Source organism: Piliocolobus tephrosceles, chromosome 3, assembly GCF_002776525.5.
Source record: "Piliocolobus tephrosceles isolate RC106 chromosome 3, ASM277652v3, whole genome shotgun sequence".
Lineage (NCBI taxonomy): Eukaryota > Metazoa > Chordata > Mammalia > Primates > Cercopithecidae > Piliocolobus > Piliocolobus tephrosceles.
Genome location: NC_045436.1, coordinates 38,922,099 through 38,935,192, shown reverse-complemented (window position 1 = coordinate 38,935,192; position 13,094 = coordinate 38,922,099). Strand labels below are relative to the sequence as shown.

General features: G+C 38.2%; 1 protein-coding gene across 2 annotated transcripts in view; it reads right to left on the bottom strand.

Moving 5' to 3' along the window:
* Nucleotides 1-13,094, bottom strand: part of LRBA (LPS responsive beige-like anchor protein) — a 767,265-nt gene that overhangs the window by 678,817 nt on the left and 75,354 nt on the right. For both annotated transcript variants that reach the window (XM_023227472.2, XM_023227477.2), the window contains 4 exons: nucleotides 5,811-5,906; nucleotides 1,569-1,690; nucleotides 1,352-1,478; nucleotides 560-679 (listed from right to left, as the gene is read on the bottom strand). In XM_023227472.2, coding sequence (XP_023083240.1) covers nucleotides 560-679; nucleotides 1,352-1,478; nucleotides 1,569-1,690; nucleotides 5,811-5,906 — 465 coding nt within the window. The remainder of the gene's footprint in view (nucleotides 1-559; nucleotides 680-1,351; nucleotides 1,479-1,568; nucleotides 1,691-5,810; nucleotides 5,907-13,094) is intronic.

The window sequence follows — 13,094 nt, the reverse complement described above, 5'->3', positions numbered from 1 at the left end:
TGTGTAGCAAAGGATATGAAAAGAGGAGTTAATGGTGTGTGGGTAATATACTTTATGTTCATTTTCCTGCTCTGTATTTTTCAAGTCTTTATTAAAAAAAAATAATTACAGGAAAAACATTGTAAATTTCATTCTAACCTATAGATGTATTTTCGAAACCTGTAAATGTTACAACATACTAGTTATCTATAGCAGTTAGAATTATATGAAAGATTTATAAGCATGCATCATTTAACTAATTCAGAAAAATGATCAGAACCCTATAGAGGAGGTCTCGTTCATTTTGATAAATGAACCAATGACCCACTCCCCAGATATAGCCACTGTTAGCTATAAATCCTTATGTCTACCTATACAGAATAATTTTATAACAAGGACTAATATTTTAGTGACATATTAAGTTCTATTAACAAATTAACATGCTAGCCAAATTATGTTTATAAAAATCTACCATTGTAATATTTTGAATTTTATATTCAAGTTGTAAAACTTTTTCTTGTTTAAAAAACTCATGCTTTTAAAATCATTTTTTTCATTGCAACATTTTGAAACTACTTACATCACTAGTGTTGACAAACCATGTTATCTCTCCATAGGAAGCCAGTTCACCATTCACATAACATCGAAGTTCACTATTCTTCCATCGGTTATAGATGTGCACTATGGTAACCATATACCACTGAAGAAGCAAAAAACAGTTAAAAATACAAAGATAACAATTATCGCAATAACGCAACCATATTGATGAGTAAAAGTTAAATGATAAGTTGTAATTCAACCTAAAAATAAAACAAGACTATCTTTGTTAAATTTAATATTTACCTTCTGGAACAATTATCTATTCATGGGCCTTTCAACTGATAAGAACTTAATCACTAGATTATTTTTCCAGCTTTTTATTATGGAAATTTTCAAACATACCCCAAAAATCTGAAAATCAAGTACAAAAACCCCCTTTTCTCACCACCTAGATTCCACAATTGTCAGATTTTTGCCATATTTGCTTAATGTATCTGACTACCTATCTATCTATACATTTTGTTGATGAACCATTTATTAACCTCTAAGTTTTAAGGTACAAAAGTAAACACATATTAAATTTGCAATAGTAAAATAAATGCCATAGATATTTCCTATTTGTATCTCCCTTAATCTCCATAAATAACTAAATTTGCAATCTTTTTCATATCCAAATCAGAGAGGTCAATTATCCAGTGATTTACGCTTCATCTTTTGAAACAGTAAAAATGGAGTTGTGCTTTAGCATTATTATCTGAATAACATTAAAACTAAGCATTTTGATGACTAGCATAGCTTGTTAACGTAACTATGACTCAATAAAATTATGTACCTTTTGTGGCTTGAAATCAAATTTCACACAATGTTGAAAGCCTTTTCCTTTTGACTTTATCGATGTTATAATCAAACAGCCTCCAACAAAATGAGCAGAATAGCCAAGACCTTTGCTGGTTCTGAAACTATAAAGATTAGGTTTTCATTTTACCTCTAAATCTTCTTCTCAGTTTCAAAGTAAGGTTTTAACACTAATCAGTTAAATAAATACATACCAATACAAATATGGTTTATCCTTATCTACATTGATGTTATTTACAGGATCCATTCTAAGCCATGTATGAAATGTAAAACCATTCTGGTACGGCCATTTGGCTATAGGAGGTAATGCAATAGCCTAAAGGAAAGAAACTTTGAGTTATTAACTCACGTGAAAACCTGTATTATTAAAATCATGAAAATAAGACTTTGCAATGCTACATATATTTGTACTACATCACATTACTTTATGTCACAATCAAAATATCTGAAAGAAGACTCTTTATCTGGAAGAAGACTTGTAGTTACTTTTTAATTTTCCCTAATACATAGTAATGTTAATTAAATGAAAAAAATTCAGTGTAACCTGGACACATGAATCTTATATTCTTCATTTCTTAAAATGAACATATCCACAGAGATTCTAATTAAAAGAGATAGGAAGTGATAACAAATTGGAAATTTGATGAAACTTTAAGGTATTAGAATAGAGAAAGATGGACAGGAATGGAAACAGAAAAGAGAAAAACTTGGTATATGCTGCTTTTATAAAACTACAAATATAAAACTGAAGAAAATTAGTTCATAATATTTTTATTCAGAGGTCAATATACAAATGGCTTTACCACTTGGTTTAGATTTTTATTTAAAAGATCATACTACATAATAAAAGGATCTTGTATAGCCAAAACAATCTTTAAGAAGAACAGGCCAGACGCAGTGGCTCACGCCTGTAATCCCAGCACTTTGGGAGGCCAAGGCGGGCGGATAACCTGAGGTCAGGAGTTCAAGACTGGCCTGACCAACATGGTGAAACCCAGTCTCTACTAAAACAATACAAAAATTAGCCAGTCATGGTAGTGGGTGCCTATAATCCCAGCTACTCAGGAGGCTGAGGCAGGAGAATTGCTTGAACCCACGAGGCGGAGGTTGCAGTGAGCCAAGATCGCGCCATTGCACTCCAGCCTGGATGACAAGAACAAAACTCCGTCTCAAAAAAAAAAAAAAAGAAGAACAAAGTTAGAGGACTCATACTACCAATTTCAAAACCTACCATTAATATTAAGTAACAGGGATGAAGACTGTGGTATTAGCATAGGGCCCTGGTGTCCTTTGGTTAGGCAAATCCTTATTATGCCACCAAAAGGATAAGTGATAAAAGAAAAAATATATACATTGGACTTCATTAAAATTAAAACCTGTGCTTTAAGGAACACCATCAAAAAAGTGAAAAGACAAGCCACAAGAATGGAGTAAATATTTGCAAACTGAATAAATGATAAAGGATTTGTAACCAAAATATATAAAGTAGTCTTACAACTCAATAATAAAAGCACAAGTAAAATTTTAAAATGGGCAAAAGATCTCAATATACATGTTTCCAAAAAAGATATACAAATAGCCAATAAAAACATAAAAGATGCTCAATATCATTAGTCATAAAGGAAATGCAAATCAAAACTACAATGAGATACCACTTCATACCAACTAGGATAGCTATTAATACAATCACAGAGACAGATATTAGCCGGGTGCGGTGGCTCACGCCTATAATCCCAGCACTTTGGGAGGCTGAGGCAGGTGGTTCACTTGAGGTCAGGAGTTCAAGACCAGCCTGGCCAATATGGTGAAATCCCGTCTCTACGAAAAAAACACAAAAATTAGCTAGGCATGGCGGTATGCACCTGTAATCCCAGCTACTCAGGAAGCTGAGACACAAGAATCGCTTGAACCGGGGAGGCGGAGGTTGCAGTGAGCCAAGAGCACACCAGCGCATTGCAGTCTAGGTGACAGAGCAAGACTCCATCTCAAAAACAAAAAAATTAGACATTAACCATGTTGGCAAGAATGTAGAGAAATTTGACCCTTATACATTGCTAGTGGAATCATAAAATGTTACAGCTACTTTGAAAAACAGTCTGCAAGTTCATCAAAATGTTAAACAAAGACCATACGACCCAGTCTAGACATGGGGACATTAAAATTTTTGTTCACACATAAAATTGTACACTAATGTCCATAGCAGTATTATTCATAGTAGCCCAAAAAGTGAAAATCCCAGATATCCATTAGTTGACAAATGATTTAAATAAAGTATGGTATATCCGTACAATATAATATTAGCCATAAAAAGGAAAGAAGTACTGATACATGCTGTACCATGGATGGACCTTGAAAACATTATGATAAGTGAAAAAAGTCAGTCACAAAAGACTACATGTTGTATGATTCCACTAATATGAATGGTCCAGAATAAGGCTGGGGAATATGGGGAGTGGCTGCTAATCAGTATAGGGTTTCTTTTGGGTGTGATGAGAATGTCCCAAAATTGACTGTGGTAATGGTTGACAACTCTGTGAACACATTTACCTACTGTATCATATACTTTAAATGAGTTAATTGTGTGGTATGTGAATTATATCTCAATAAAGCTGTTTTTAAAAAATTCAAACTATACAAGCTTCTGTTTTATTGTAACTTACATATACACGTATGTATACATATAATATATACATATATTCTTTTATATGTATTAGATAGGACCTAAAACATGAAAGACATCACAGAGCCAAACTTCAGTAATAACACTGAGACTTCAAGAGGCTGATTTAAAATGAACGTTGCATTAAGAAAAAAGGAAAGGAATAACTACAACTCACAGACTGACAAAAAAAAAAATTTAGGAGAAAAACATATATTCAGTGTGTACACATGTTCTCTCTCACCCAAAATAATAGCAAAGATGTATGAGTTTTGCAAAAATACTTCATTCATGAATACTTTAAATTCCCAGTAAAAGCTATGTTTAAGGAAAGGAAGTCACTGAACATATTTAAAACATCTATTCTCTTCAAGTTTCAAAAGCTGTTCAGCTCACCTGCCCTACTTTCAAGATAAATGCATGCACTGCAATCTCAGAGAACTGTAAATAATAAAAATATAACATGAGGCAGGAAAAAAGTTAATTTCTTAAGAACACCTTTTTTAATGTTAGAGGCAATGATAGGCTATGATAAGAAAGTAAAATTATTCTGAAAACCTACAAATCTAAAAGGTCTTATAAGGAAAAACTGTAAAGGAAAAAACTGGGCAATAAAACTTTTCAAAGAAAGTTGTATATTGTGTATATAACATTCATATATCACAAATGTCATATTAAAACATATTCTTATCTTTCTGCAGATATTGCCAGGCTACACAGGGCCTAATATAAGATTTTATGAGAACAAACATAAAACACTGATTGAAAGATAAGCTCAGGAAAAGAACAGACTGAAATATCTTTTTTAAAAGTTTGTTTTGGGCCGGGCGTGGTGACTCACGCCTGTAATCCCAGCACTTCGGGAGGCTGAGGTGGATGGATCACCTGCGGTCAGGAGTTCCAGAAGAGCCTGGCCAACGTGGCAAAACCCCATCACTACAAAAAATACAAAAATTAGTCAGGCTTAGTGGTGGGCGCTTGTAATCCCAGCTACTCAGGAGGCTGAGGCAGGAGAATCACTTTCTAGTGAGAATCACTAGAAGAATCACTTTCTCCCGGGAGGCAGAGGTTGCAGTGAGCGGAGATCGCGCCACTGCACGCCAGCCTGGGCAACAAAAGCAAAACTCCGTCTCAAAAAGAAAAAAAAAAAAAAAAATAGTTTGTTTTGCTTGTAAAAGACTGACCAACGTAATAATGAGGAGATTTTAAAAACTTCCATAAATAACATATATACATTATAGAATGTGCTTCAATAACATTATGAAACATTACAGATATCACTATTATACATAATTGTCTTATGTATAAACTGATTAACAGCTTACATGAACGCTGAGACCAACATAATTTGGAAACTCACAAGTCAAGGAAAACTTGCACCTCTATGTCTTCACTATCACTCTATACACCAGGTACAAAAAAAAAAAAACACAGGTAGAGCAATGAAAGGTGAGAGAAAGATATTCACAAAGATAAATATGAAGGTGTTACACACAAACAGCTACTTAAGACAACACGGCTATGTTTAAAAGAATGAGGTTCTTATTCCATTGCTGACTCACGCTGTGACTGAACATTTTCTCAACTAATTTAAGCCTCTGTTTCCTCAACCTCCAAAGCAATTACAAAAAAGTAACATGCAGTCATAAGGATTAAAGTATGCTGAGCAGAAGTTTCTACCTGGCACAGAACCTGTCAGGGGTGTTCACAGGGCTGTACTTTCAGGGAGCAAAGGAAAGAAGAACTGGGAGTGATTTCCTCATTAATATTTACTTACTGCAGCACTCTTTCCTGGAAAGTTAAAAAAGGCATCAGGACCATACTTCTGAGGCATATGTTTCAATACAGACAGCAACTTCCCAGCATGTGGAGGCTATGAAGATAATTAACAATTCATTAACCACAGTATTCACCATAAGACCAAAAAAAAAACAACACACATTTTTAATATAGTCTTGCTTTAATATATACAGGAATAATGCTATAAGCTTAAAAGCATAGAAAACAACTTTTAAGTTATTTTCAATTATCTTAAAGAAATAATGTACTCTACACCAGTTTTTGTAATGCTGTAGGGCCTATCAGGTATTCAATAAATACAAGCCAATATCATTAGACATCTGAAACTCTCTCCAAGCTGCAGCAAAAATGATCTTTTTTTTTTTTTTTTTTTTTTTTTTGAGATGGAGTCTCGCTCTACCGCCCAGGCTGGAGTCCAAGTGCAGTGGCGCGATCTTGGCTCACTGCAAACTCTGCCTCCCGGGTTCAAGTGATTCACCTGCAGAGTAGCTGGGATTACAGGTGTGTGCCACCACACCAGCTAATTTTTTTGTTTGTTTGTTTTGTTTTTGAGATGCAGTCTCACTCTGTCACTCAGGATAAACTGCAATGGTGCAATCTCAGCTCACCACAACCTCTTCCTCCCAGGTTCAAGCAATTCTCCTGCCTCGGCCTCCCAAGCACCTGTGTGGCACAGGTGCACGCCATCACACACAGCTAACTTGTATTTTTAGCAGAGATGGGGTTTCTCCATGTTGGTCAGGCTGGTCTTGAACCGACCTCAGGTGACTCATCCGCCTGGGCCTCCCAAAGTACTGGGATTACGGGCATAAGCCACCATGCCCGACCTATATTTTTTGTATTTTTAGTAGAGGCAGGGTTTCACCACATTGGCCAGGCTGGTACCAAAATCCTGACTTCAAGTGATCCGCCTGCCTCGGCCTCCCAAAGTGCTGGGATTACAGGCATGAGCCACCACACCCAGCGAAAAATGATCTTTTAAAAATACAAACTACACCAACCCACCCTTCTTTAAAATTAAGACACTTAATAATTTAACAAATACTTAAATAATGCTTACTATATTCCACTGTTAAAGGTATTTCAAAAAGATACTTGCACAAGCATGTTTATAGCATCATAATTGACAATTGCAAAATCGTGGAACCAACCCAAATGCCCATCAATCAATGAGTGGATAAAGAAACTGGGATAAGATGGCCGAATAGGAACAGCTCCAGCCTCCAGCTCCCAGCATGAGCGACACAGAAGATGGATGATTTCTGCATTTTCAACTGAGGTACCAGGTTCATCTCACTGGGTCGTGTCGGACAGTTGGCGCTGGTCCATGGGTGCAGCCCGACCAGCGAGAGCTGAAGCAGGGCGAGGCATCACCTCATCTGGGAAGTGCAAGGGGGAAGGGAATTCCTTTTCCTAGCCAAAGGAAATTGAGATACACAACACCTGGAAAATCGGGTGACTTCCACCCTAATACTGCACTTTACCAAGAGTCCTAGCAAACGGCACACCAGGAGATTATATCCCACACCTGGTCCAGAGGGTCCCACGCCCAGGGAGCCTCCCTCATTGCTAGCACAGCAGTCTGAGATCTAACTGCAAGGCAGCAGCGAGGCTGGGGGACGGGCGCTCACCATCGCTGAGGCTTAAGTAGGTAAACAAAGACACCTGGAAGCTCAAATTGGGTGGAGCCCACCACAGCTCAAGGCCGGCCTGCCTCTGTAGACTCTTCCTCTGGGGACAGGTCATAGCTAAACAAAAAGCAGCAGAAACCTTGACAGAGGTAAACGCCCCCGTCTGAAAGCTCTGAAGAGAGCAGTGGATCTCCCACTACAGAGGTTGAGATCTGAGAACAGACAGACTGCCTGCTCAAGGGGGTCCCTGACCCGAGTAGCCTAACTGGGAGACATCCCCCACTAGGTGCAGACTGACACCTCACACCTCACACAGCGGGGTACACCCCTGAGACAAAGCTCCCACAGCAAGAATCAGACAACAACACTCGCTGTTCAGCAATATTCTATCTTCTGTAGCCTCCACTGCTGATATCCAGGCAAACAAGGTCTGGAGAGGACCTCAAGCAAACTCTAACAGACCTACAGCTGAGGGTCCTGATTGTTAGATGGAAAACTGACAAAGAGAAAGAATACCCACACCAAAACCCCATCAGTACGTCACCATCATCAAAGATCAAAGGCAGACAAAACCACAAAGATGGGGGAAAAAGCAGTGCAGAAAAGCTGGAAATTCAAAAAATCAGAGAGCATTTCCCCCTCCAAAGGAATGCAGCTCATCGCCAGCAATGGAACAAAGCTGGACGGAGAAAGACTCTGATGAGTCAAGAGAAAAAGCCTTCAGTCAATCAAACTTCTCAGAGCTAAAGGAGGAACTACGTAACCAGCACAAAGAAACTAAAATCCTTGAAAAAAGATTTGACAAATGGCTAACTAGAATAACCAATGTACAGCAGTCCTTAAAAGAAATGATAGAGATGAAAACCATAACACGAGAACTACGTGACAAATGCACAAGCTTCAGTAACCGACTCAATCATCTGGAAGAAAGAGTATCAGCGATTGAGGATCAAATGAATGAAATGAAGCGAGAAGAGAAGTATAGAGAAAAAAGAGTAAAAAGAAATGAACAAAGCCTCCAAGAAATATGGGATTGTGTGAAAAGACCAAATCTACATCTGATTGGTGTGCCTGAAAGTGACGGGAAAAATGGAACCAAGTTGGAAAACACTCTGCAGGATATCATCCAGGAGAACTTCCCCAAACTAGTAAGGCAGGCCAACATCCAAATGCAGGAAATACAGAGAACGCCACAAAGATACTCCTCAAGAAGAGCAACTCCAAGACACATAATTGTCAGATTAACCAAAGTTGAAATGAAGGAAAAAATGTTAAGGGCAGCCAGAGAGAAAGGTCGTGTTACCCACAAAGGGAAGCCCATCAGACTGACAGCAGATCTCTCAGCAGAAACTCTACAAAGCAGAAGAGAGTGGGGGCCAACATTCAACATTCTGAAACAAAAGAATTTTCAACCCAGAATTTCATATCCAGCCAAACTAAGTTTCAAAAGTGTAGGAGAAATAAAATCCTTTACAGACAAGCAAATGCTGAGAGATTTTGTCAACACCAGGCCTGCCCTACAAGAGATCCTGAAGGAAGCACTAAACATGGAAAGGAACAACAGGTACCAGCCATTGCAAAAACATGTCAAAATGTAAAGTCCAACAATGCTAGGAAGAAACTGCATCAACTAACAAGCAAAATAACCAGCTAATATCATAATGACAGGATCAAGTTCACACATAACAATATGAACCTTAAATGTAAATGGACTAAATGGTCCAATTAAAAGACACAGACTGGCAAATTGGATAGAGTCAAGATCCATCAGTTTGCTGTATTCAGGAGACCCATCTCACATGCAGAGACATACATAGGCTCAAAATAAAGGGATGGAGGAAGATCTACCAAGCAAATGGAGAACAAAAAACAGCAGGGGTTGCAATCCTAGTCTCTGATAAAACAGACATTAAACTATCAATGATCAAAAGAGACAAAGAAGGCCATTACATAATGGTAAAGGGATCAATTCAACAGGAAGAGCTAACTATCCTAAATATATATGCACCCAATACAGGAGCACCCAGATTCATAAAGCAAGTCCTTAGAGACTTACAAAGAGACTTAGACTCCTATACAATAATAATGGGAGACTTCAACACCCCACTATCAACATTAGACAGATCAACGAGATAGAAAGTTAACAAGGCTATCCAGGAATTGAACTCAACTCTGCACCAAGCAGACCTAATAGACATCTACAGAACTCTCCACCCCAAATCAATAGAATATACATTCTTCTCAGCACCACATTGCACTTATTCCAAAATTGACCACATAGTTGGAAGTAAAGCACTCCTCAGCAAATGTATAAGAACAGAAATTATAACAAACTGTCTCTCAGACCACAGTGCAATCAAACCAGAACTCAGGACTAAGAAACTCAATCAAAACTGCTCAACTACATCGAAACGGAACAACCTGCTCCTGAATGACTACTGGGTACATAACGAAATGAAGGCAGAAATAAAGATGTTCTTCGAAACCAATGAGAACAAAGATACAACATACCAGAATCTCTGGGACACATTTAAAGCAGTGTGTAGAGGGAAATTCATAGCACTAAATGCTTACAAGAGAAAGCAGGAAAGATCTAAAATTGACACCCTAACCTCACAATTAAAAGAGCTAGAGAAGCAAGAGCAAACGCATTCAAAAGCTAGTAGAAGGCAAGAAATAACTAAGATCAGAGCAGAACTGAAGGAGATAGAGACACAAAAAACCCTCCAAAAAAATCAATGAATCCAGGAGCTGGTTTTTTGAAAAGATCAATGAAATTGATAGACCGCTAGCAAGACTAATAAAGAAGAAAAGAGAGAAGAATCAAATAGATGCAATAAAAAATGATAAAGGGGATATCACCACCGACCCCACAGAAATACAAACTACCATCAGAGAATACTATAAACACCTCTATGCAAATAAACTAGAAAACCTAGAAGAAATGGATAATTTCCTGGACACTTACACTCTCCCAAGACTAAACCAGGAAGAAGTTGAATCCCTGAATAGACCAATAACAGGCTCTGAAATTGAGGCAATAATTAATAGCCTACCAACTAAAAAAAGTCCAGGACCAGATGGATTCACAGCCGAACTCTACCAGAGGTACAAGGAGGAGCTAGTACCATTCCTTCTGAAACTATTCCAATCAATAGAAAAAGAGGGAATCCTCCCTAACTCATTTTATGAGGCCAACATTATCTTGATACCAAAGCCTGGCAGAGACACAACAAAAAAAGAGAATTTTAGACCAATATCCCTGATGAACATTGATGAAAAAATCCTCAATAAAATACTGGCAAACCGAATCCAGCAGCACATCAAAAAGCTTATCCACCATGATCAAGTGGGCTTCATCCCTGGGATGCAAGGCTGGTTCAACATACGCAAATCAATAAATGTAATCCAACATATAAACAAAACCAAAGACAAGAGCCACATGATTATCTCAATAGATGCAGAAAAGGCTTTTGACAAAATTCAACAGCCCTTCATGCTAAAAACTCTCAATAAATTCGGTATTGATGGAACGTATCTCAAAATAATAAGAGCTATTTATGACAAACCCACAGCCAGTATCATACTGAATGGGCAAAAACTGGAAGCATTCCCTTTGAAAACTGGCACAAGACAGGGATGCCCTCTCTCACCACTCCTATTCAACATAGTGTTGGAAGTTCTGGCTAGGGCGATCAGGCAAGAGAAAGAAAGAAAGGGTATTCAGTTAGGAAAAGAAGAAGTCAAACTGTCCCTGTTTGCAGATGACATGATTGCATATTTAGAAAACCCCATTGTTTCAGTCCCAAATCTCCTTGAGCTGATAAGCAACTTCAGCAAAGTCTTAGGACACAAAATCAATGTGCAAAAATCACAAGCATTCTTATACACCAGTAACAGTCAAACAGAGAACCAAATCATGAATGAAGTCCCATTCACAATAGCTTCAAAGAGAATAAAATACCTAGGAATCTAACTTACAAGAGATGTAAAGGACCTTTCAAGGAGAATTACAAACCACTGCTCAGTGAAATCAAAGAGGACACAAACAAATGGAAGAACATACCATGCTCATGGACAGGAAGAATCAATATTGTGAAAATGGCCATACTGCCCAAGGTAATTAATAGATTCAATGCCATCCCCATTAAGCTACCAATGACTTTCTTCACAGAATTGGAAAAAACTGCTTTAAAGTTCATATGGAACTAATGCCAAGACAATCTAAGCCAAAGAACAAAGCTGGAGGCATCACGCTACCTGACTTCAAACTATACTACAAGGCTACAATAACCAAAACAGCATGGTACTGGTACCAAAACAGACATATAGACCAATGGAACAGAACAAAGCCCTCAGAAATAATACCACACACCTACAGCCACCTGATCTTTGACAAAGCTGACAAAAATAAGAAATGGAGAAAGGATTCCCTATTTAATAAACGGTGCTGGGAAAATTGGCTAGCCATAAGTAGAAAGCTGAAATTGGATCCTTTCCTTACTCCTTATACGAAAATTAATTCAAGATGGATTAGAGGCTTACATGTTAGACCTAAAACCATAAAAACCCTAGAAGAAAACCTAGGTAGTACCATTCAGGACATAGGCATGGGCAATTGCGGACTTCATGTCTAAAATACCAAAAGCAATGGCAACAAAGGCCAAAATTGACAAATGGGATCTAATTAAACTAAAGAGCTTCTGCACAGCAAAAGAAACTACCATCAGAGTGAACAGGCAACCTACAGAATGGGAGAAAATGTTTGCAATCTACTCATCTGACAAAGGGCTAATATCCAGAACCTACAAAGAACTCAATCAAATTTACAAGAAAAAAACAAACAACCCCATCAAAAAGTGGGCAAATGATATGAACACACACTTCTCAAAAGAAGACACTCATACAGCCAACAGACACATGAAAAAATGCTCATCATCACTCGCCATCAGAGAAATGCAAATCAAAACCACAATGAGATACCATCTCACCCCAGTTAAAATGGCAATTATTAAAAAGTCAGGAAACAACAGGTGCTGGAGAGGATGTGGAGAAATAGGAACACTTTTACACTGTTGGTGGGACTGTAAACTAGTTCAACCATTGTGGAAAACAGTGTGGCGATTCCTCAAGGATCTAGAACTAGAAATACCATTTGACCCAGCCATCCCATTACTGGGGATATACCCAAAGGATTATAAGTCATGCTGCTGTAAAGACATACGCACAAGTATATTTGTTGCAGCACTATTCACAATAGCAAAGACTTGGAATCAACCCAAATGTCCATCAGTGACAGACTGGATTAAGAAAATGTGGCACTGCCGGGCGCGGTGGCTCAAGCCTGTAATCCCAGCACTTTGGGAGGCCAAGACGAGTGGATCACGAGGTCAGGAGTTTGAGACCATCCTGGCTAACACGGTGAAACCCCATCTCTACTAAAAATACAAAAAAACTAGCCGGGCGAGGTGGCGGGCGCCTGTAGTCCCAGCTACTCAGGAGGCTGAGGCAGGAGAATGGCGTAAACCCAGGAGGCGGAGCTTGCAGGGAGCTGAGATCTGGCCACTGCACTCCAGCCTAGGCGACAGAGCGAGACTCCATCTCAAAAAAAAAAAAAAAAAAAAAAAAAA